At 44.0% G+C, this 23,420-nt stretch overlaps 1 protein-coding gene across 1 annotated transcript in view; it reads right to left on the minus strand.

Annotated features, from left to right (window-relative positions):
- LOC309558183 (BOS complex subunit NOMO3-like) overlaps positions 1 to 19,459 on the minus strand; it is a 236,509-nt gene extending 217,050 nt beyond the window's left edge. The window contains exons 1-3 of the mRNA XM_082261194.1: positions 19,197 to 19,459; positions 12,446 to 12,535; positions 621 to 666 (exon numbers count right to left, since the gene is read on the minus strand). Of these exons, the coding sequence (XP_082117320.1) occupies positions 621 to 666; positions 12,446 to 12,535; positions 19,197 to 19,328 (268 nt within the window). The 5' untranslated portion in view covers positions 19,329 to 19,459. The remainder of the gene's footprint in view (positions 1 to 620; positions 667 to 12,445; positions 12,536 to 19,196) is intronic.
- Positions 19,460 to 23,420: the final 3,961 nt, after the last annotated feature.

Genomic DNA, 23,420 nt, shown 5'->3' on the forward strand with positions numbered 1-23,420 from the left:
CCCACTGGCTGCTTGTATCTGTTAGGGACTTCAGGAACAAAAACTTTTCTTCATAGTTCCTAACTCTGTTCCAATTTATCTTGGAGTTTTGAGTTTTCCTGTTCACTTTGGGTGTACCCACTTCTCTGTTGCATGCCCCACAATACTATTAAAAAAGAAATCTAAAAAAGTATGAAAGCCATTGGTCATGGCCACAACATATGTACAGACCCAAGAACTAAAGCACAGAGATTTCACCACTCAAATGCCCAAGAGAATCCATTTAACTAGATTAACTCTCCAGCATTCTAATTAAAAAAAAAAGAAATGCAACATCAAATTTGGGTAGATAAAATATTTCTTAAAGCATGTATTCACATTTTTTTATATACAGAGTCAAACCTAAAAAAATAATTAAAGTAGCAGATAACAGTGCTGAAAGCATTGCTTTGTTCCATGAATATTGTATAGAACATGTAAGAAGATTTCAGGCAGATTATGAAAAGCTTTTAGGAGTATCTGGGGATTTCCTGATTATACCCAAGTAATGCAAATAGGTGAAACAAGGGAATGTAAAAGATATACACACAAAGCCATAGGGAGCTAAACACAGCTATTACAGGTAGCAAACAGAAACTTACCAAAACTCCACCCTAGGGGAGGCTCAATCTTAAGAACAAAATCCCCCTGAAAGAATGAAAGATAAAATAACATACTGTAATTACAACGGTCTTGAGGACAATAATATGCAAATATTGCTATGTGTTAAGTACATAATCTAGACATGCAAAACTGGATTTTAGACTTACCATACAATCCTTTTCTCTGAAATTCACTGACAGATGCAGCTCCATATTCTTCTTAACCAATGGGTTATGCTGCCCCCCTACAGGAGTAGGACACTAGGAAGGAACAAAAAACTTTACCACGCCTATGGGGCCAGTCCCTGAAGGCATACACCCCGTCACTCTGCTATTGGATTCAGTTTTGTTGCAAGCAGAGTGTGTCAGAAGTAAAAAAAAAAAAAAAACCCAACCCACTCAGAAATAGAGGGGGGGGGGGGGGCATTGGCTGTGCCTGTCAATGAATTTCAGAGAAAAGGATTTTACGGTAAGTAAAAAAAATCCAGTTCTCTGTCATTCATTGACAGACGCAGCTCCATATTCTTCTTAACCATTGGGATGTCCCAGAACAGTATTTGCATGAGGGGTGGGAAAAACAACGCAGAGAAAGAATGCAATTCCCCAAAGGCTAAACTTAACCAACCAGGAACAACTTGAGCTCACCTAGAAACAACATACACCCTCAAAGAGAAAAAAATGCTCTTTTAAACAGCAGCCTGCAAAACCTTGAGGCCAAAAGAAGCATTGGAGGATGCCAACACATCTACTTTGTAGAATTTAGTGAACATGTGCACAGATGACCAAGTTGCCGCCTTGCAAACTTGGATTTGTTCGCAGATTTGGAGGGGCCTGTTCTCTGCTTACCCGACCACATCTTCTTGGAACCCCCAGATGACCTAAATGGCTTATGTCTTTTCTCCTGCGTGCCTAAGGCATGAAGGGGCCGTCTGTGTGCTGAAAAATAAGGGCCTCCGTTTATTACGCAGTGACTTACCCTTAGCAGATAGAGGAAGAAGAGTACTCTTCCCACCTGTGAGCCTTTGATCAGTTCATCCAAAGACCCAAATAGGCAGTCCTCTGTAAAAGGAGAGATCTGATAAGAGCCTTTTTAGAAGCCTGGTCCGCAGACCAGCTTTTTAGCCACACCATGTGCGATTATCATTATTGCGTTTAGAACAACTCAACTGACTCGCGACAATTTTGACACAGTAGGTGGGAAAAGGGAGTATCTTTGCTGCTTTTAGGGGATCTGCAGGCCCCAAGCTGACCATTACCCCCAATGTGACCATTACCCCCAATGTTAACAATTTTCAGCACCAATACAATCAGTGCATCCACTAGCACCCTTGCATGCGCAGTAAAGAAAGGAATCATCCTCACTGCGTGCAGAGCACCCCAAGTGCGTGCATGCAGACCCAGTAAAGTTGCTATATGCCAAGCTCACCCTGAGAACATAAGAAGAGGAGGTAGCCAACCACAGTCTTGCAAGGAGACCCTGGCTAAATTTCCACAAAAAGACCCCAATTAGACCCAAGGGTCGCCCACCATAAATGACGAAAAAGGACTTAGCCCCCTCTAAAGTGGGAGAGGGGGCCCGAGGTGATGCAGACACGCAGGCAGAGTACACAATGACCCCACGGCGCCCCCCGGTTCAAGGGGGGCACCAGGCAGTCCATATGTCCACCCCCTGAGGGGGGGGGGGGGCAGACGCCCATCTGCTGCTCTATCACCCTGGTCTGCAGCTCAAACAGCCTGGTCAACAGCTCGGTCAGCAGCTCGGACAGCCAGCCGCAAGTTGGCCGCAAAGCCGCTGCATAAATTTTGGGCCCAATCCGGTTGCGAATCCGCCGTCAGCTCTGTCAGCTTGATCAGCAACTCGGACCAGCCTGGTCAGTCATTCAAGTAAATACATATTCGCCAGCACACCAAGGATCTTGCAAAAGCAGTCCAAAAAACTTTATTCAAGATAAGATCACATCAAAAAATGGTGCAACGTTTCAGAGCCGCACAGGACCCCTTCATCACATGTCTGACGAAGGGGTCCTGTGCGGCTCTGAAACGTTGCACCATTTTTTGATGTGATCGTATCTTGAATAAAGTTTTTTGGACTGCTTTTGCAAGATCCTTGGTGTGCTGGCGAATATGTATTTACTTGTAACTTATCCAGTTGCCAACTGGTGATTGCTTCAGCACCCAGTACACACGAGCCTACAAACCAGTAAGGTGTGCGATAGGAATATGAACTATACGTGGTCAGTCATTCAGACAGCCAGCTCCGTCACCTGCGGCCTCAATTTTTGGTCCGCCAGTCAACTTGGTCAGGCACCTCATCTCGGTCAGCTCCGCAGCTTGGTCAGGCACTCATTTGGCTTGGTCAGGTACCCGGACAGCCACGGACTAAATTTTCGGTCCAACCGAGACAGGTGGGGCGCAGACCCGCGGATGAAGAAACATCCGCTTCCCCCCCCCCCAACCCTATAACCACCGCAGGGAGCCCAAAGGACATCCCTGCCCCAGTCACTAACTCCCAGGGGGCCGGGGCCTTGCTCAAAAACCTCATGTGCGATCCAGATAGCCCAGTCAGCAACAACCGGATCCCCCCCCCCTTCCTGGAGCAAGGGGCAAAGCCAGCTCCTATCTAATCCCGGGAGGGGGTAAAAGACCACCGTGACTTTTAGAGGGGCTGGGGGAAATGGAAGGGAACCCGGGGGGTCCGACCATCCCAAGGAGGGGCACACGTCCACCCCAAGACCTATGGGGGAGGGGGGAGGGGACCACTACTCACCATGCCAACGACAATCGGCACGCTGCGACTCAGGCTGAACCAGGTCGTGTGCGTCCTGAACCCCAGCCCCCGTCCATTGGTGCTCTGTGATGGCGAAGCATAGCGTGGGGTTATAACCTGCACGTGCTCGCTGCCCGGACTAGGACACCTTAAGGATGTAGGATATCCAGTCCGGCTGTTTATTGCAGTTCTATCAGGAACATGACTAGCTAAAAATCTAAAATTAAAAAAAAAAAAAACAAGCTAAGACTGAAGTCCCAGACGGGAACTAAGTCCTACTCCTAAACTAGGCAGAAACAAACTGAATCCTATAGCAGAGTGAGTGGGTGTATGCCTTCAGGGACTGCCTCAAGCAGAGTGAGTGGGTGTATGCCTTCAGGGACTGCCTCTTAGGCATGGTAAAGTTTTTTCCTGCCTAGTGGTGTCCTACTCCTGTAGGGGGCAGCATAACCCAATGGTTAAGAATAATATGGAGCTGCGTCTGTCAATGAACGATAGAAAAATATGGATTTTTCCTACAGCTTACTTGTAAAAATCAATTTCTTAGAGTAAATCACGGGACACAGAGCAGCCATATTCATTACTATATGGGTTATATGCCACCTATAGGTGAATGGACACTGGCAACCAATCAGACAGGAAGTCCCCCTATATAACCCCTCCCATACAGGAAGTATCTCAGTTTTGTAGCAAATAATAAAACATCCCAGACAAGAGGGGAGGGACCTCTGTGTCCCATGATGTACTTCAAGAAATTGATACAGGTAAGGTGTAGAAAAATCCATATTTCTTTATCATACATCACGGGACACAGAAGCCATATTCATTACTATATGGGACGTTCAAAAGCAATGCACTTGAGGGGGGGGGGGGGGGGGGACACACCATAAATTACTGCCATCAGACCACAGAAGAGCTACATAGCTGCCTGCAGAACACTGCAGCCAAATGCAGACTCCTCCTGGGTCCTAACATCCACTTGATGGAATCTAGTGAACGTATGCACTGACGACCAAGTCACTGCTTTGCAAATCTGAGCCAAAGCAGTTTGATGGCGAACACCCCAAGAGGCACCTACTCTTCTGGTAGAGTGTGCCTTTACCGGAAAATGTGGAACCTTACCTTTTAAACAAACCATACGCCTGGATAATAACCTGGCAAATCCATTGAGAACTAGTAGATTTAGATGCTGCCTGCCCTTTCCTGGGCCATTCCAGCAGTATGAACAAAAGGTTGGCCTTACGAATCTGAGCTGACCTTTTCATACAAATTTTGAATGCACGTACTACATCAAGAAAAGGTAATAACTTTTCCTCTGCCTTTTGAGGATTTGGAAAAAAGTAAGGCAGTATAATGTCCTGATTCAAATGAAAAGCGGACACCACCTTGGGCAAAAAACCTGGGTGTGAATGTAGAATCACCCCATCTTGATGCAATATCAAGAATGGCCCTTTACAAGAAGGAGCTGCTATTTCTGATACTCTTCTGGCTGAATTTACTGCAACCAAAAAAAAAAAGGCACCAAGTTGAGGAATAGGACCTCCAAGGTAGTATTTTCAGAAATACTACCTGTACCTCGAGCCACACCAGAGAGGCAGCGGGAGATTAGGGAAGTTAACAAGTGGCTGAGGAGCTGGTGTAGTAACGAGGGTTTCGGGTTCCTGGAGAACTGGGCCGACTTCTCAGTCGCCCACCGGCTCTTTGGTAGAAAAGGAATGCACCTAAATGGGGAGAGTGCAGCCGTACTGGGTGAGAGCATGGCCATAAAGTTAGAGGGGCTTTTAAACTAGGTGATGGGGGGGGGGGGGGGGGCCGGAGGGTACAGATGTAAAATTAGCCAGCGGGGAGCAAGATTCAGAGGGCACAAAGGGGGACATTAGCGGTAGGGTGTTCAGAGCCCCTAAACCCAAGGTGGGTATGGGAAAAAAAAAAAAAAAATCACAAAAGAGCAGCCTAAAAACAACATCAAACGAGGATATAGGCAACCAGTCAGAATTACGAGGTTTGTATACCAATGCCAGAAGTCTGGCCAACAAGATGGGAGAACTGGAGCTACTGATGTTTGAGGAGGACTTCGATTTTGGGGATAATTGTGGGGATAACAGAGACTTGGTTCGACAGCTCTCATGATTGGATGGCGACCAGTCAGGGGTATTCCCTTTATCGCAGGGATAGAGAAGGTAAAAAAGGGGGAGGAGTATGTCTGTATATTAAGAACAGTGTACAGGTAAATATGAGGGATGATAATAATGGAGCTATGGACGAGGCAGAATCCCTATGGGTAGAACTTCAAAGGGAAGGCACTATAGGGAAGGTAATATTGGGCGTATGCTATAGGCCCCCCAACCAGAGGGAGGAGGGGGAGGCGGACCTCCTTTTACAGATAGGAAATGTCATTATAATGGGGGACTTAATTATCCAGATATAGATGGGCAGAAGGAACCGCGCATTCAGCCAAGGCTCGGCAGTTCCTAAATGTTTTGCAGGACAATTTTATGGGTCAGATGGTGAACGCACCGACAAGAAACAATGCGGTACTTGACCTACTGATTACCAACAATACAGACCTACTCACGGATATAGAAATACGGGGCAACTTAGGAAACAGTGACCATAGGTCAATTCGTTTCAGTATTAATTACAGTAATAGGAAACACAAGCGCAATATAAGGACACTGAATTTCAAAAGAGCCAATTTCCCAAAACTGCGCTCTCTGCTAGAAAATATCAAATGGGATAGAACGCAGGGAACAAAGAACACGGAGGAAAAATGGGAGTGCTTCAAGGAGCATACTAAACAAAGGGATTGGCCAGTAGATTCCAAAGGGAAATAAATTTCAAAAAGAGCAAAACTAAACCCTGGTTGGCTAAACTCCAACATAAAAAATGCATATTAATACTAAAGAAAGGGCCTTCAAAAAATACAAGACTGAGGGGTCATTGGCAGCATTCAAGCATTACAAAGAGTGTAATAAGAAATGTAAAGAGGAAATCAAGGCGGCTAAAATAGAACACGAGAGACATATAGAGGAAACCTATAACCTGTATTTAACACGATTTTCTCCTCATCACTTGGTCTGTCATACCCGTCTTCTTTTTTGACCTGAGCCATCTACCGCCGGTTATCAACAACCTATTTTGAATAAGAAGGAAAAGGCGTATCTTGTTCCAGTGGCACCATGCATTCCTGTTATATATTATTTACCCAAGGTACATAAGGACCCCCTCTACCCTCCTGGTCGCCCTATAATAAGTGGAATTAATTCTGTAACATCTAGTGTGGGAGGTTACATTGATAATTACCTTCAACCACTAGTTGTAACTATACCTTCTTGTATCAAGGACACTACACAGGTGGTAAGGACCCTGGATTCTTTCAGGTGGAAAGAAGGTTACCTTTTGGCGACCGCCGACGTCGCATCCCTTTATACAATTATCTCTCACGATCATGGCTGGCACGCTGTGAAATATTTCTTCCACAAGGATGCTTCTTTACCCAGTATTCAACAGGAGTATATTCTGGACCTCCTTGACTACGCCATTCGCCACAGTTTTTTTCTGGTTCAGAGGCTCCCATTACATCCAATGTATAGGTGTGGCCATGGGGGCTAAGTTTGCTCCTTCCATGGCCAACCTCTTCATGGCGGAATGGGAGGAGCAAGTCATCTACACGCAGGATGTTGCAGAGTTGCTCTATTGGGGTCGTTACATAGAGGACGTACTGGTTATTTGGGGTGGCTATAGGGACTCTGGAGTCCTTTTTCTCCACTTTGAATAATAACGATAGAGGCATATCATTGAAATATGATGCGATCAGTGAAAAAAAAACATTTTTTGGATTTAAAGGTTAGGATTCAAGAGAATCAAATTGTTATTTCCACTTTTTTCAAAGACACCGACCGTAATGGTTACATTAGTCTTGGAAGTTGTCATCATAAACCTTGGCTCAAAGGCGTACCGAAGAGCCAATTTCGAAAGCTAAAGAGAAATTGTACTCTTGTACAGAATTACTTAAGAGAAGCTGAAATCCTTAAGGGCCGGTTTTTGGACAAGGGTTACTGTTCTGATGAATTAGACTCTACTATCAGAACTGTGGCTGACTTGGATAGGAATGTCATTCTAAATCCCCCTGATGGTGTTTCTCAAACCAATCGGCAGGGTGACATAGCGGATAAATTTTCATCTCGGTTATCTTTTTTTTTTACCACATACTCTTCGCAACACTATGTCATTAGAAAGATTTTGTCTAAGCATTGGGACATTCTTAAGAGTGATAGGGTACTGGGGCCCATTATACCAGACATCCCCTCTGTCATTTACAGGGTGCCCCTCCTCTTAAGTTATGAATAGCTTCTAATGTGGTAGAGCCCCCTAAAAAATCTTCCTTTGATAGAAATGGCTACTTTCCATGTAGGAAATGTGGGGTATGCTCCGTTAACTCCCTCAAAAATAGGAAATACACCCAATTTTCTTCGAATGTCACCAATACTTCATATGATACTAAATGTTTCGTCACTTGCTCGACTAAGAATGTTGTTTACATGATAACTTGTCCTTGTGGCCTCCATTATGTTGGATGGACCATAAGAGAGTTCAGAGTTAGGATGCTAACGAACACATTAACAATATTTGCAAGGGTTACCCCAAGCATTATAACCGACACCATGATAGAAATCCTTTTGGAACATCCTTTATGGTTATCGATCAGTTTAAGACAAATTGGAGGGGTAGCCATGTGCGTAGGGGTATTTCACAACTAGAGACCAAGTGGATATACTAGTTGAAGTGTTTTAGGCCATTGGGCCTAAACGTAGACCTAGACATCAATTCCTTTATCAATAATAGTTAACTTGTTATGGACTGGATTTGTAACATTCTTATAATTTTTTTCTTCATTCATGTATAATATTCCTTTTTCTTTTGGGTTACTATTTTATATGGTAATATTTTAAAAATAATAGTAGACGGCTTACTTCTGGCTTGTGACCATCTCAGGTTGATGGGTTACAGTTCTGTTTGACTAACAAATGTGGTTTATTATGCTGGGCCATGTTGTTATGCCTACGAGCCCCCTTTGCATATTGACTTTGCATATACAATTTGCAGCAGTATAGAATCTGATTGGCACTTGTCCGTTTTCGTTTTAACATTTTTTTTTATATAGAATTAGGTTTTATATCTGAATCGGCTTTTCCCCTTACACAATATAGCCTCCGGGATTTTTGTTCCGGTTTGCGCTTCATTCGCATTGTTATGCGTTCCAGGGGGCACAGTTCTGGTTCCTCCGTTGGAGGAGTGAGTTGGTTCATTGGCCATAGGGGCCACACCTCCCTGATGACGCGGCCTACTGCGAAACATGTAGGTGGAGTCTGCCATTAACCTGACGTCACGAGCCGGAAGAAGCCCGCCTCTGTATAGCGGTTTTAAATCTATGATCTTCTGCTGTTTGCGCATTGTATGTTTCATGTGTTGAGTGCATTAAATGTTTTATTAAAAATGTCCTATTTTGAAATACTGCACCATTGGTTTCCTTACATTTTCCTTTTTTGGCATTACGCATCCCCCATGGAGGCCCACATGGGTTAGTGTTCACTGTCTCAGGGAGAATCGAGATCATCTAATTGTCCTTCAGTGGGTTCTGCCTTTGGGAGTCTAAGGTTATCTTGATCACTGTGAGAGCAGTGATCAATTGGATCTGGTAGGAGGCTTATTGCTGCATGTGGTGGAGGTGTAGGCTGCTCTGATTGCCCACTATTGCTCTCCATCTTTGTACACCAAGGTGCCAACTGATATGGACTGATCATACACTGTGGACTTTATATCCCTCTTTCAATATCAGCGCTGCATCTATTGTGAAACAAAGTTCTAGGTAGATCTTCCAAATCTTCAACTGACTCTCCTTGAGAACGAACCATCCTGGAAACTCTTTTAATGCAGTATTTTAAAGACTGACAAACTCCTATAGCTGCCACTGCTGGTTGTATCGCAGATCCTGCGACAGCAAAGGAGGCTTTTAGCAAAGATTCCAACTTCTTATCAGCTAGATCTTTAAAAACCTGGGCATTATCCACAGGACAAGTTAAAGTTTTGTTAACTTAAGAAATGGCAGCATCCACAGTAGGTATACTTCTTGTGAACTTTTCCGCCATAGGATACAAGAAAACCTTTTGGAAGGAACAAAAATCCTTTTAGGATGATCCCAATCCGCATACATTTCCTGCTCCATGAGCAGATGTAAGGGAAAAGCCTGAGGATGTTGAGGAAGGGGCAATGAGCCCAGAGAGGAAAAATAATTCAGACATCTCTAAGGAAGTTAATTTTTATGCAGCCCGGACCATTTCAGTGAGACTGAATTAACAATCTCTGGGATTGAGAGGCCGAAAAGGACTACTCAGATCCTGAGTCCCCAGAAGTGGAAACCTCAGCTTGACCTTCTACAGGGTCATTTACAGCTATTTCTTCCACATCCTCTGCCCAATCATGAACTAAATCAGGGGGTGACTCAGGTGAGGAGGATCTATCACCTTTCCTCCATCCTTGCGATGCTGCAATCATGCCAGCAATCTTACCCTCAAGCCTGGCCAATGCCAAATCGTCCTTAGTGACATAGGTTGCGACAGAAGCACTGGATGTGGCTACTATGCCTGACAACCTTAATGGCTCAGATTGGCTAGTCACCTCTGTCCCTTCAGGGGAGGTAAACACAGGAAGCACGGCTAGGATCTTCTAGTCCTGACAGTGGGACCACAGTGCCCCTTCCAACTTCCCCCCCACTCCTATTTTGGGAGGACATTGCTCTTAGGAAAGCTGCAGGCATCATTCAGATATAATTTTTCCTCCTCAGGTGATTCCCTTTACTAGAAGAACAATCATAGCGGCTGAACCGCCGCTTGATAGTTCTTACAGGCGGGGGGAGGGGACAGGCCCCCACTCCCGCCACCCTCCGGTGCTTCTACCGGCTCGCCTGGACGATCGGCGAGCCAGAGAATGAATCGGCTGCCGGGAGGAAGTGTACCATAAAGACTGCGAGGACCAGATGGTCCCCGGCAGTCTCTATGACTCTGAGGCCGGGCGCGATGTGATGATGTCACACCCGGCCTGGCAGTCTCAATACTGCCGAGATCTCTGCATTCAGCTGAGATTGATTTTTTTTTTTTCAGGCTTTTTAGCCTGTAGGCGAGATCGAGGTCTTATTGACCCCAGATCTCCCTATAAAGAGGACCTGTCATTCACTGATCCTATTACAAGGGATGTTTACATTCCTTGTAATAGGAATAAAAGTGATCAAAAAAATAAAAATTAAATGGAAAAGTGTAAAAATAAAAAAAATAAAACAAACAATTAAAAAAAAAAAAAAAAAAGTGCCACCCTGTCCCCGTTAGCTCGCACGCAGAAGCGAACGCATGCGTACATCACGGCCACATATGTAAACAACGTTCAATCCATACGTGTGAGGTATCCCCGCGAAACGTTAGAGTGAGCGCAACAAATCTAGCCCAAGACCTCCACTGTTAACTCTAAACTGGTAACCTGTAAAAAAAATGTAAAGCGTCGCCTATAGAGATTTTTAAGTTCCTAAGTTTGGCATCATTCCATGAGTGTGCGCAACTTTAAAGCGTGACATGTTAGGTATTTATTTACTCGGAGTAACATCTTTCACATACAAAAATTGGGCTAACTTTAGTGTTCTGTTTTAATTCACAAAAGTTTTTTCTCCAAAAAAAAAAAACGTGTTTGAAAAATTTCTGCGCAAATATCGTGTGACATAAAAATTTGCAATGACCGCCATTTTATTCCCTAGGGGTCTCTGCTAAAAAAAAAAAAAAAAAAAATATGATGTTTGGGGGTTCCGAGCAATTTTCTAGCAAAAAAAAAATGATGATTTTACATGTAGGAGCGGAGTGCCAGAAATCGCCCGGTATTGAAGTGGTTAAACAAACAAGGTGTGTGCTTTGACATAGCTAATACACCTACTGTCTTTTGTAGAGACCCAACATGGCACTCAGTATCTGTTATACTTAAAAGGGAAAAGTGCAAAAAAATGTTTTTACAAATATTTTTTAAAGTGGACTTACCATTCCCGCCAAAGGATTCTGTCTTGTAATAAGAACCCAATCTTCACCCATCACAGTGAGTTTCCATAACCTGCCGACCTTCCTTCAAGGACTGTCTCCCCTTGTTTTGAGGGGCCACTCCCTTGGACCTGTAGAGCACCCTGCCGGAGCTCTTTTGGGGTTTCGTTTTACCAAGGGCCTGGATCCCAAGGTCCAGTGCCTAAAAAGGACAATATTACAGGCAAAACCTCGTACCTCCTTTCCGGAGGCTCAGGTACCATCCTTTTAGTCTGACTTTTTTGGATGGATCAGATTGCTAATCCCCTTAGATTCAGAGATCTTTGATCGGGGTTTGTAGCATAATCTTCTTTCTTCTTTGAAAAACATAGAAATGTGGAGAGGGTCTCCACCGTGACCATCACCTTTAAGACACTGGTGAAAAAACATAGGTACTTCCTGTATGGGAGGGGTTATATGGGGGGACTTCCTGTCTGATTGGTTGCCAGTGTACATTCACCTATAGGTGGCGTATAACCCATATAGTAATGAATATGGCTGCTCTGTCTCCCGTGATATACAATAAAGAAATAGGGTTTTTTTCTGCGTTGGCCTGATAAAAACAATTTTCTTCCTAGGCAAGTATCTCTATCTGACCTAAAATGGTTCTAAAGGCAACACATATTTTACCCTAATGAATTCCCTGCATTAAGGATAAAAAATGTCAGAGTGGTAATATGGCCTGCACAGGAAGGTATTTCGGATGGACTCCTGTATCAGACTTGTTGACCAATATCTCCAAAAATGTATCTCTTCCATGAAATTTAGGTAGAGCTCCATCCCTCAAAAGGTTGCATACTCCTGATATAGGAGGTACTGTAACGTACTTCTGATCCTTAAAACCAACATGGTGGATGGTTATAACAATTTTATTTTGAGTGTTCCTTCTTAGTCATGTGTGTTGTGTAATAATTTTTGTTCATGTCATGATTTCTTTACTTACTCACCTTGTCATAAAGAGGAATCATGAAGTAACCATTATTTGGCGCACAATCCGTCTGGTATTTCAATGTACCTTGTTTGGTATACAGCTTAATCTAAAACAACAAACAATTTACATAATTACGGCATTGATATCCATATTTCACTTTAAAAACATGCTTATTTAAAAAAACACAAAAACGCTACCACATAATTTAAAGCAGTAGTAAACACTGGGAGGGGGGGAAAAAAAAACACTTTCAACTTCAAGTTAAGGGCACAATGTGGTAGCATACATAACATACTAGCACATTATGAAAGATTTACCTGTAAAACAAAGCCCTCCAGTAGCACACTGACAGCGTTGATAGGGCTTCCACCTTCACCCGGTCTTCCTTCCGGATTCACAGGCTCTGACCGTTTGAATAGCCGAGCCGTGATAACGGAATGGCGGCAGCACAGAGCTCTAAAGGGACGGCATACTTAGTAGTGTGCGCTGGTGACGTACCAAGCTGCAGAAACAGTGAATATTTCCTAAACAGTGTTTAGGAGATATTTCTTGTACCTATAAGCAAGCTTTACCTGTAGGTACAAGTCACCAAGTGCCTTTACTACTGCTTTTAAACAATATGATAAAACAGATGATGTTACATAAAAATATAAATGTTACATAAAGAATATAAAATGTGTAAAAGGTCATGCTGCAGACAAGCTAAACAAACAAATCCTTCCATTTTTCCATTTGCATTTACAAGAGTTTGCTCTGCCAGTTTACTTGTGCTAAATCCAAATTAGTAAGTATTCCTCTTATACAGTATGCTTGTTCTCCATTTAAAAAAAAAAAAAAATATATAGGCGGAGATGACGTGATGACGCTACTCCTGATGACGTCGGACAGACGAAACCCGTAGAGAGTCATTACATCACATCCGCCTTCGTGGAACGCACATCCGGTTTTGTGGAACCGGAAGTGCGCCATCTCTACTGCACCTTACATTGTCGTTTGCATATTGGCTTATGCGAGTATTACTTCAATAAAATTTTGGATTTTCACCGACAATATTACACTATGTGAGCCCCTTCTTTCCCCATATACCCTTTTGGAATATCTCCGGACCTTGTGAGAGCACGATCTTTAGAGGGACCAGATTCGGGCAGATTACAGCCTCCATTCATAGGAATACCACCCAGATTTGACCAGACCACCCAGGGAGACCGAGGGCTTGGATCTGAGGAGCGGAATAGCCAACTATTACCCACAGGCTTGTTACCCGTGTAGGGGTAGTTACATCTGGTAAGTGCGGTCCTGGGAGTGCGGGGAGCACCGATTGACCACTTTACTAAGCACACCTGAGGAATCTTTATGGCACCTGCACCGAAGTCACTCTGGTTGTGATACTCTTGGCACTGTAATCATTTTTTCGGGATTTGGGAACATTCCAAGGATATCTGTCCTACATCTGGTTGTTGCATATATTTTCGACATTTTTTTCTCCTGCTGAATTTGTGTTGTGGGAATTTGGGTCTTTTAGGACCTTCATCTGCTACAGCATTTGTGATTTTGGAACTAAAATCGCACCGTTTAAAGAATCTGTGTTTTTAGAATTTTATGCAAATTTTTATAGTATTTGTGTGTTTGGGATTTTAACATCACTTATATTCTTCTCAGTCACTTTATCCTAGTTTTTAGTATTATTACACATGTACATTTATTTATTCAATATCTGTGTAAACTATTGAGCACTCCATCACCTTCTGCACAAACTAGCACTTCAGAGTGATCTGATGTGCATGCGATTTTGGTGAATCGCATCATATGCAACATACTTTCTTGCATTTTTTGCACGCCCCATTGGGCTTATTTGCTCATTACATTAATCTTTATCACACTTTATATGTGATTTTCTGCACCAGTGCGTTTTTTCCCACACTGTTCACTGGTTGATGTTTTTTCCTACAGCCACTGCATATCTGAGTTGCATCAACAACTCTTTCACCCTTTCCACTCTAAAGGAAGTTGAGCCTATTTTCTGGGGCTATTCCTTCCTTGCACAGTCACTTGAGCACTTTTAGTTAAGGGCGTTTAGCCCATTTTTAGGAAGTTGAGCCTATCCCTTCCTTGCACAGTCACTTAAGCACCTTCAGGTAAGGGCTCTAGCCCCCCTGTTTTTGCACTTATTCACTTTAATTTTTATGAATTTTATTGATAAAGCACTTTAAGATTTTATTCTGTCTATTAGGATTGTATATTCATATTTATTGCATACAGTGGTTCATGCAGGCAGCGCCATCTACCTCCCATTTTACTATATATCCCTGGATTATAGTTTTACATGTGGGCTGCAGCCAGCATTTTTTCTAGTTTGGTACATCTATATCCTAAGCGCGGATTTTTTATATTCTATAAAAATATAAATGTTACATAAAGAATATAAAATGTGTAAAGGTGATGCTGCAGACAAGCTAAACAAACAAATCCTTCCATTTTCCCATTTGCATTTACAAGGGCTTGCTCTGCCAGTTTACTTGTGCTAAGTCCAATTAAATTAGTAAGTATTCCTCTTATACAGTATGCTTGTTCTCTATTTAAAAAAAAAAGTTTTCCTTTAGTTCTGCGTTACGTGACTGTGATTGATTTACCATAAGTGAATGTTTGGTGAAAAAAATCACATTGACTGCTTTATAAATATGCCCCTTAAAAACATACAGCTAAATATTATATATATTTTTTTTAAGTATTGGCTATAGGAGGGAAGGGCTAAAACCCCAAGTCGAATTTTTACTCCAAAAAGGCTGAATTAAAGAGATTTCACCTACTGGAATGGTGAAAACAATATACAAAACAGAAGGGGAGAGGTACAGAGTCCCTAATAAGCCCAGGAGGGTTCCTTTCCTTTATTCATTTGTATTTCTGTTTCCCTGTTGAAGATTTTCCCTCACTGAGTTGTCATTGGGACAGTGGGTAAGGGAAAGCTCTCTGACACCAGACAGCAGTACAAACTCTAGGGCGGGAGGAACAGGGAAGGGTTAAAAACCATGTCAGGTTTTTTTTTTTTTTCCACTGTGTCCCCTTTTGTGTCTTTAGACCAGTAAGCAAAGGTAAATCTCCCAAAAGGGAATGCTTTCTTGGACGCTGTCATCAGAACAGGGGTACAATGCTCCAAATTCGACATGTGAGTGCGTGTCCCCGAACTCGTACAGTGTGCAATCAAGGACATGCACCCCACCCACGCAGATGTCAAATCTGGAGCAGAGGCTGTGTACAAAACTAAAACAATGGGATGCATGGGAAACCTGTGCATCCCCATGTGGATAAACACAGCCCTCCACAGGCTTATGTTTTAGTTAGTATTTCCCATGTGAACAAGACCCAAGGCTGGCTTCAGAAAGGCTATTCTGCTGCTAGACACACATCACCAAAAGACAATCTATTTGTCATTATGGAATCGCTTCCTCTGTAGCGGATGCCCCAGACTTGATGTCTAACAACAGGAGCAATCTTGTCTATATTCCCATCGCACTTTCCTGGAACAGGGCTCGTTTGTAGCAGGTGCTTCAGGACTACCAGCTGGATACTGGATTGATCACAGATAAATGCAGATATTCGTCAACACACCATGAAACTTCAAATACCATCCAAAACTTTTATTGCAGAAACATCACAGAAGACATAGTGCAACGTTCTGGAGCTGCACAGGACCCCATCGTCAGGCGTGTGATCACGTTGCACTTTTGTGATCTTTCTGCAATAAAAGCTTTGGACAACATTTGAAGATCCATGGTGTGCTGACAAATATGAGCATTTAACAACATGAGCGACCCCAGAGGATCAAACAGACAGCCTCTTAAAGCGGAACTTCACCCAAAAGGTGAAGTTCTGCTCTTCCTCCTCTTCAACTTTCGGGACTTCTTGGGAGGAGCGGGTACTTGGTTTAGACAGGTACCTGCTCGCACTTCCCCTTAATCACTTAGGCGATCCAAGCAGAAGTTCTCCCCCGCTTCCTGTCCACAGCCTTCCTGGACACATCACAGGTCCCACAAAGCTGCAAAACCACTCACAGGCCGCAGTGCGGCTCATTCATAGGCAGCCAGCTGCGAAGCTGCAAGGAATCAAATTCGCTGCCCACAATTAAGACACTGGCACCAAGAACCCAAAGACCGGAAAAGAAACCCACTTGAGTGAAGACGGCACTGGATCTCTGGATGGGTGTGCGTTTCTTGAAAGTCAGCAGCTAGTTTTTGTAGCTGGTGACTTAAAGCGGAGTTCCAGCCACAAAATCGACATAGTCGATTTTGGGCCATCCGCATGCTATAGCTCACCTGAAAAAGAAACGGGTAGTTACGATTGTTTTTTTTTTTTTACTTACCTTGTAATTGCAGAACAACATACTCACCTTTCATCCACTTCCTCCCTCGGCGGCCGCGGCACGCGCCGTCACTTCCGCTTTGCAATGATTCCTGGGAGCTGAACGTCATCGCTCCCAGGAATCAATGCGCCTGCACCGGCCCCGACGTCAATTCCGGTGCAGGCGCATCATACCTTGCTAAACAGCTTCTGGGCATGCCCTGAAGCTGTGCAGGGATGAGGCTGCAGACCCGGAAGTGACGGCGGGGCCGGCGCAGTGCATCATGGGACTGAAGAGGACACAGAAGAGGATCACGCTGGCTTCAAGCTGCCCACACCTGAGATGGCAGCGCTGGAGAAGAAATTTTAAAAGTAAGTATTTCTTCTAAAAGGTAAGTGCGAACCGTGTTCCGTGAAAAAACCTACCCGTGAGAAATGCATACCCTCGTCACTTCCGGTGCACCTACGTCACCACTACGTCATTGAACAGCTGAGGAGCTGACTAGTGCGCATGCACGGAGGGTATTAATTTGATCATGGTAGTGTGTGTAACGCGGCGGTTACATTAAAACAGCTCGGCTGAAATATGAGTCATCTTCACCCCTATCCCTGTCACTTCCCTGATCTGGGCTAGTAAATATAAAAGCGGCGGCGGGTGTATGAAAAGATAAATCACAGAGCCGAGATCTCCGTTCATTTGGATTTCATACACCCGCCACCGCTTTTATATTTACTAGGCAAGATCAGGGAAGTGACAGGGACAGCAGCGGAGATGACTCATATTGCAGCACAGCTGTTTTAATGTAACCACCGCATTACACACACTCCTGTGATTATTTCATACCCTCCGTGCATGCGCAATAGTCAGCTCCTCAGCTGTTCCATTACGTATCCAGAGCTGTGAGCATGCGCACTGCTATGCTGCTCAGCTGTTCCTCACAGGAAGTGACGAGGGTAGGCATTTCTCACGGGGTAGGTTATTCTCATGGAACACCGGGACAGATCAGAGGCTATCCATTGTGGAATGTACTAGCCCTGACTGTCCCGGGGGTATGCATGTTGAATTTTTTTTTTGTGGCTGGAACTCCGCTTTAATATAAGAAACACTTTAAAAGATTCTTTATTTATGCTCCAAATATTCAGCAATTTTTCTGATAGATCTTGGCAGAAAAAAAATGCCTCTGATGTTGCGCATGTAGGTATGTATAGCAGGGGTCAGCAACCCATAGATTTTGATCCACCAGTAGATCTTGGACAGGTGACTGGTAGATTGTGGTCTGGGCTTGCTGACCTGCCATCCAAGAGCAAGCAGAGTGCAATGCAGAGGGACTACTTTCAAATTTGGAGCTGTAGTAGGGAGCAAGAACTGCATAAGCCAATGCCTCCTCTGTAGTGCTGGCTCCTGCCTGCCCCCTGCGGAGTGATACCAACTGCACTCCACCTCTTATCCCGGCTAGTGGTGCCAGCAGCAAGAAAGAAGCGATCTTCAGGTGCAACGTCTGTGGTCACACAAGTGTGCACCCAGTCTAGATGCTGCTCTTCAATCACTGATCTAAGAGCCCAATGTGCATGGCCATACAACACAGAACTGCATTTAGAGGCAATAAAAGAAAATGCTGTATACCTGCAAAAGCAGTGTTTTTCTGTCCGTGTGTTCGAGGCCTTACAAGTCTCGCTACTACCCCAAGAAAAGCACACACCTTCTCTCTGAGTCCCGGTTTACACATATGCGATGCGGAACCCTGCGAATCCACTGCGGGTTCCCGCATCGCATTCAGCTTCACACTGCCATATGCGAATCGCTGGGGGTGTCAAAGTTAACGACACCCCCAGATCAGTTCACATATCACAGTGCGAACTGTCAGTTCAGACATGAATCTGATTGCATAGGTGTGAACACTCATGCGATCCGATTCTGGTGCGGACCCAAAAAAGGACCTGTGCGAGTTGTGTCCGAATCCGATGCAAAATCAGCCATAATGCACATCGCACAGACATTGCATGTGATTTGCAGAGCAGTGCGCTCCGTATCACATGTGATGTGTCATCGCACATATATGAACCAGTACTGACTTCCTGCGCTTTAACTTACGCATGGAATGTGAAAGGTATGATCATTATAATTACATATAAATGATCCCCCTGCTCTAACTGTACAAATGAAGACATCACTTTCAGGCACATGCTAAAAAATAAATCCAGCAGTTTTACCCCCCTCTGCCTGAGCTATTACTTGTACATTTCTTTGGTCTACAATATTATAAATAATGGCATCCACAATAGGAAGCTCCCCGGGGTCAGAGGTCACGAGATATGGAATGAATGGAGACTGAGGCCTGCCCTGGATGAAGAGGTGACAGCACACCAGCCTACACCCAGTATTGTAATGTGTTCCGGGGATTAGATGTGACTCTGGCATAGATAATACCTACCTCAATCAGCGAGTAGTTTATATCCACGTCCGATTTGACGAACCCCCCGCACCCCACCACGATATCATCCGCCGACTGTACCCGCCCCCAGCAAAGAACACACAGCACCGTCCATAACACCTGGGCGCCCATTTCTCCTGTCCTGACAGATGTCTCCCTTCTCCGGGCCCCGCTCAGCTCAGCACGCCGCTCCGAGCTTTCCGCTGACACAACTTGATTATGTCAGTCTCAGGCCGACACTACTTCCCAACGCATGCGCACTACTCCCCGGTGTGCTCAGTCCAGGAGACAGACAGACAGCGCTTCAGCTTGTATCCATGACCACGACACCGAAGAGAGGATCACGCTGTGCTTTGCTGCCACCTGGTGAGCAGGAGGACTAACTGAGCACTTGTCAGGTCATAGCAAGGTTAGGCTGGCCATTGTCTAGTTAACCACTTAAGCCCCGGAGGATTTGGCTGCTAAAAGACCAGGGGGTTTTTTGCAATTTTTTACTGCGTGACTTTGACGGACAATTGCGCGGTCGTGCGACGTTGTACCAAAACGAATTTCACGTCCTTTTTTTCCCACAAACAGAGCTTTCTTTTGGTGGTATTTGATCACCTGTGCGATTTTTTGATCATGCGCTATAAACAAAAAAAGAGCGTAATTTTTGCAAAAATAACAATATTTTTCACATTTTTTTATATGAAATTCCCCCCCAAAAAAATGTAAAAATCAAAATTTTTTAACATTTTCGGCCAAATTGTTTTACGCTACATATGTTTGGTAAAAAAAATCGCAAAAAGCGTATTTTGATTGGTTTGCGCAAAAGTTATCGCGTTTACTAACAAAGGGAAAGATTTTTGTCATTTTTGGTGTTTTTTTTTTTTAACGAGTAATGGCGGCGATCTGCGATTTTTTTTGCGGTACTGCGACATTGCGGCGGACAGATCGGACCCTTGACTGACATTTTTGACACTTTTGGTGGTACCAGTGACATTTCTACAGTAATCAGTGCTATACATATGCACTGTTACTGCAAAAATGACACTGGCAGGGAAGGGGTTAACTTTATTGGACAGGGAGGGGTTAAGTGTGTCCTAGGGGCGTGTTTCTAACTGTGCAGGGACATGGTTATTGGTGTAAAAGCAAAGATCAACGGTTCTACATAGTAGAACTGTCAGATCTTCATTTTTACACCAGGGAGAATGACGGGCGGCTTGTTTACATAAGCCACTCCGCCTTTCTCCCTTCACAGGAGCGATCGTAGTGTGACCGGTGAACATCGAGTCCGCCGGTCACACGCACTGACTTGTCTGTGAACGAGCCGCGGCGGGCGCGCGCCCGCAATAGGCTCGCAAGTCAATGACAGGCGAGTGACGTATCGATACGTCACTCTGCCTGGCTGGGGCTGACCGCCGCAGTATATAGTCGTGCGGCGGTCGGCAACCGGTTAAATCTGGTCGCCACAATATCGCAGTCCCACTATAGTCGCTAATTGATCCATTAGACCTCTAGCACACAATACTCCTGTTTGAGCATCTATTTTTTTTTGTATGTGTTTGCGCATATTTTCGCACAAATGCGTTAGTGTGAAGCTTTTTCTCGCATCCTTGTTCTGTATTACATGTAAATGGATATTTGCGTGCAATTACTGGCTAAAAATGCAGATTTTTTTATTTTGTTTTTACTGAAGAATGCACGGCGCTCGTTTATGCGCCTGTGTGCGTAGGCACATTACAATTATTTAGCTGTATTTTAGCTCAATAAAAAAAAAAAGAAGCTGTCTGCTCTACACAAGTCGAATGCTTTACTATACTTTGTCACCGTGCTATTGTTATTGATGACTTGAAGCCTTCTGTACATCCTGTGGTTTTTTTTTTGTACGCTGTTCTCTGAATTTTTCAATAAAAATACTTATGGAAAAAAAAGAAGAAGCTGTACTGAGCTTTTTCAAGCTGCAGTGTGCAAGAGGTCTTAGTAGTAAAAAGAAAATAAATAAATACAAATTTCAAAAATGTATCCCGTAGTTTATAGACGGTATAACTTTTGTGCAAACCAATCAATATGTGCTTATTGGGATTTTTCTTTTACCAAAAACATGTAGCAGAATACATATTGGCCTAAATAATGAGGAAATTCTATTTTTTTATATATATTTTTTTATTGGATGTGTTTTATAGCAGAAAGTAAACAATATATGTATTTATTTTTTTGTTTTTTAACACAAAAGAAAAACCGCAGAAGCGACCAAATAACACCAAAAGAAAGCTCTAATTCTTGGAAAAAAAGACATCAATTTTATTTGGGTACAGCGTCGCAGGACCACGCAATTTTCAGTTAAAGTAACGCAGTGCCGTATTGCAAACAATGGCCTGTCATGTCATGAAGGGGGGTAAACCTTCTGGGGCTGAAGTGGTTAATGTGCAGCAATTTCTGAAAAGGCAAACATCATTCCAGTGATGTTAAACCCGCAGTTTTAGGCATCTTCAACTACTAATTTAATCACTTACAGTGATTTTATGCTTTCTCTATGTTTCTGTTTAAAGCAGAACTCCACCCAAAGGGGGAACTTCTTCTTTATGTCCTCTTCTCCAATATTTGGCATGCTATTTTTTTTTGGGGGGGGGGGGGCTAGTTTTAACAGGTATCTGCTCCCACTTCCGCTGGGATCGCCTGGGCAATCCAAGCAGAAGTTCTCCTTCCCCCCTCCCTCCCCGCAGTCTTCTGGGACATGTCACAGGTCCCAGAAGACTACAGGACCATCGCATGCGCAGTGGGCAGCCCACTGGGAAGCTGAAAGCTGCATATCAAGCTGCCCAAAGTAAGGATGGCAGCACTGGGGACCCCCAGGGTAGTGAAGAACTAACTCAGGTGAGGAAGTTGCTGCTTCCCTGGACAGATAAGTGTCCTGTTAACCACTTAAGCCCCGGAAGATTTTACCCCCTTCCTGACCAGGGGGTTTTTTGCGATTTTTTACTAGGTGACTTTAACGGACAATTGCGCGGTCGTGCAACGCTGTACCTAAACAAATTTCACGTCCTTTTTTTCCCCACAAACAGAGCTTTCTTTTGGTGGTATTTGATCACCTGTGCGATTTTTTGATCATGCGCTATAAACAAAAAAAGAGCGTAAATTTTGCAAAAATAACAATATTTTTCACATTTTTTTATATGAAATTCCCCCCAAAAAAAATGTAAAAATCTAAATTTTTTAACATTTTCGGCCAATTTGTTTTATGCTACATATGTTTGGTAAAAAAGAAATCGCAAAAAGCGTATTTTGATTGGTTTGCGCAAAAATTATCGCTTTTACTAACAAAGGGAAAGATTTTTGTCATTTTTGGTGTTTTTTTTTAACGAGTAATGGCGGCGATCTGCGATTTTTTTTGCGGTACTGCGACATTGCGGCGGACAGATCGGACTCTTGACTGACATTTTTGACACTTTTGGGGGTACCAGTGACATTACTGCAGTAATCAGTGCTATACATATGCACTGTTACTGTAAAATGACACTGGTAGTGAAGGGGTTAACTTTTTTTGAGAGGGAGGGGTTATGTGTGTCCCTAGGGGCGTGATTCTAACTGTGATTGGCTGTGGCTTGAGGTGTAGGAACAGTGATCAACGGTCCTACATAGTAGAACCGTATGATCACTATTCCTACACAGGGGAGAATGACAGGCGGCTTGTTTACATCAGCCGCCTGCCTTTCTCCCTCTGCACCGACGATCGCCGAGTGACCGGCGGACATCGGGTCCGCAGGTCACACGCGCGGGGGGGGGACCGCCCCGGAGCGGGAGCGCGCATCGGGGGGCGCGCGCTCGCACCCTAGACCCTCACAGGCTAGCGACGTAGTACTACGTCGCTCTGCCTGTGAGGGGCTGACCGCCGCAGTAAATAGTCGTGCGGCGGTCGGCAAGTGGTTAAATGCCAGTAAACTTCTGTAATTTGCTTTAAAAAAAATGCCACTAAACTCAACTGCCTCTAAACGACTTTAAACATCTATGGACAGATAAGATAACATAGAGGCGAGTTCAGGGGCTGCTGAAAAAAACACCCAACTGCTCCTAAACGTCCGTCCAAATACAGTGTCCCAGCAGGGGGAATTCCTGCATCCACATTGTATTGTGTAGATGCAAGAACCTGTCAACTAGTGATCTGAACAAAAAAAACCTATGCATGTATAACTACTTTAGGCCTGGTTTACATCTATGCATTTTTTAGTGCGTTTTTAGTTTTGC

The sequence above is a fragment of the Pelophylax lessonae genome (genome assembly GCF_965119305.1).
Source record: "Pelophylax lessonae genome assembly, chromosome: 6".
NCBI classification, from domain to species: domain Eukaryota; kingdom Metazoa; phylum Chordata; class Amphibia; order Anura; family Ranidae; genus Pelophylax; species Pelophylax lessonae.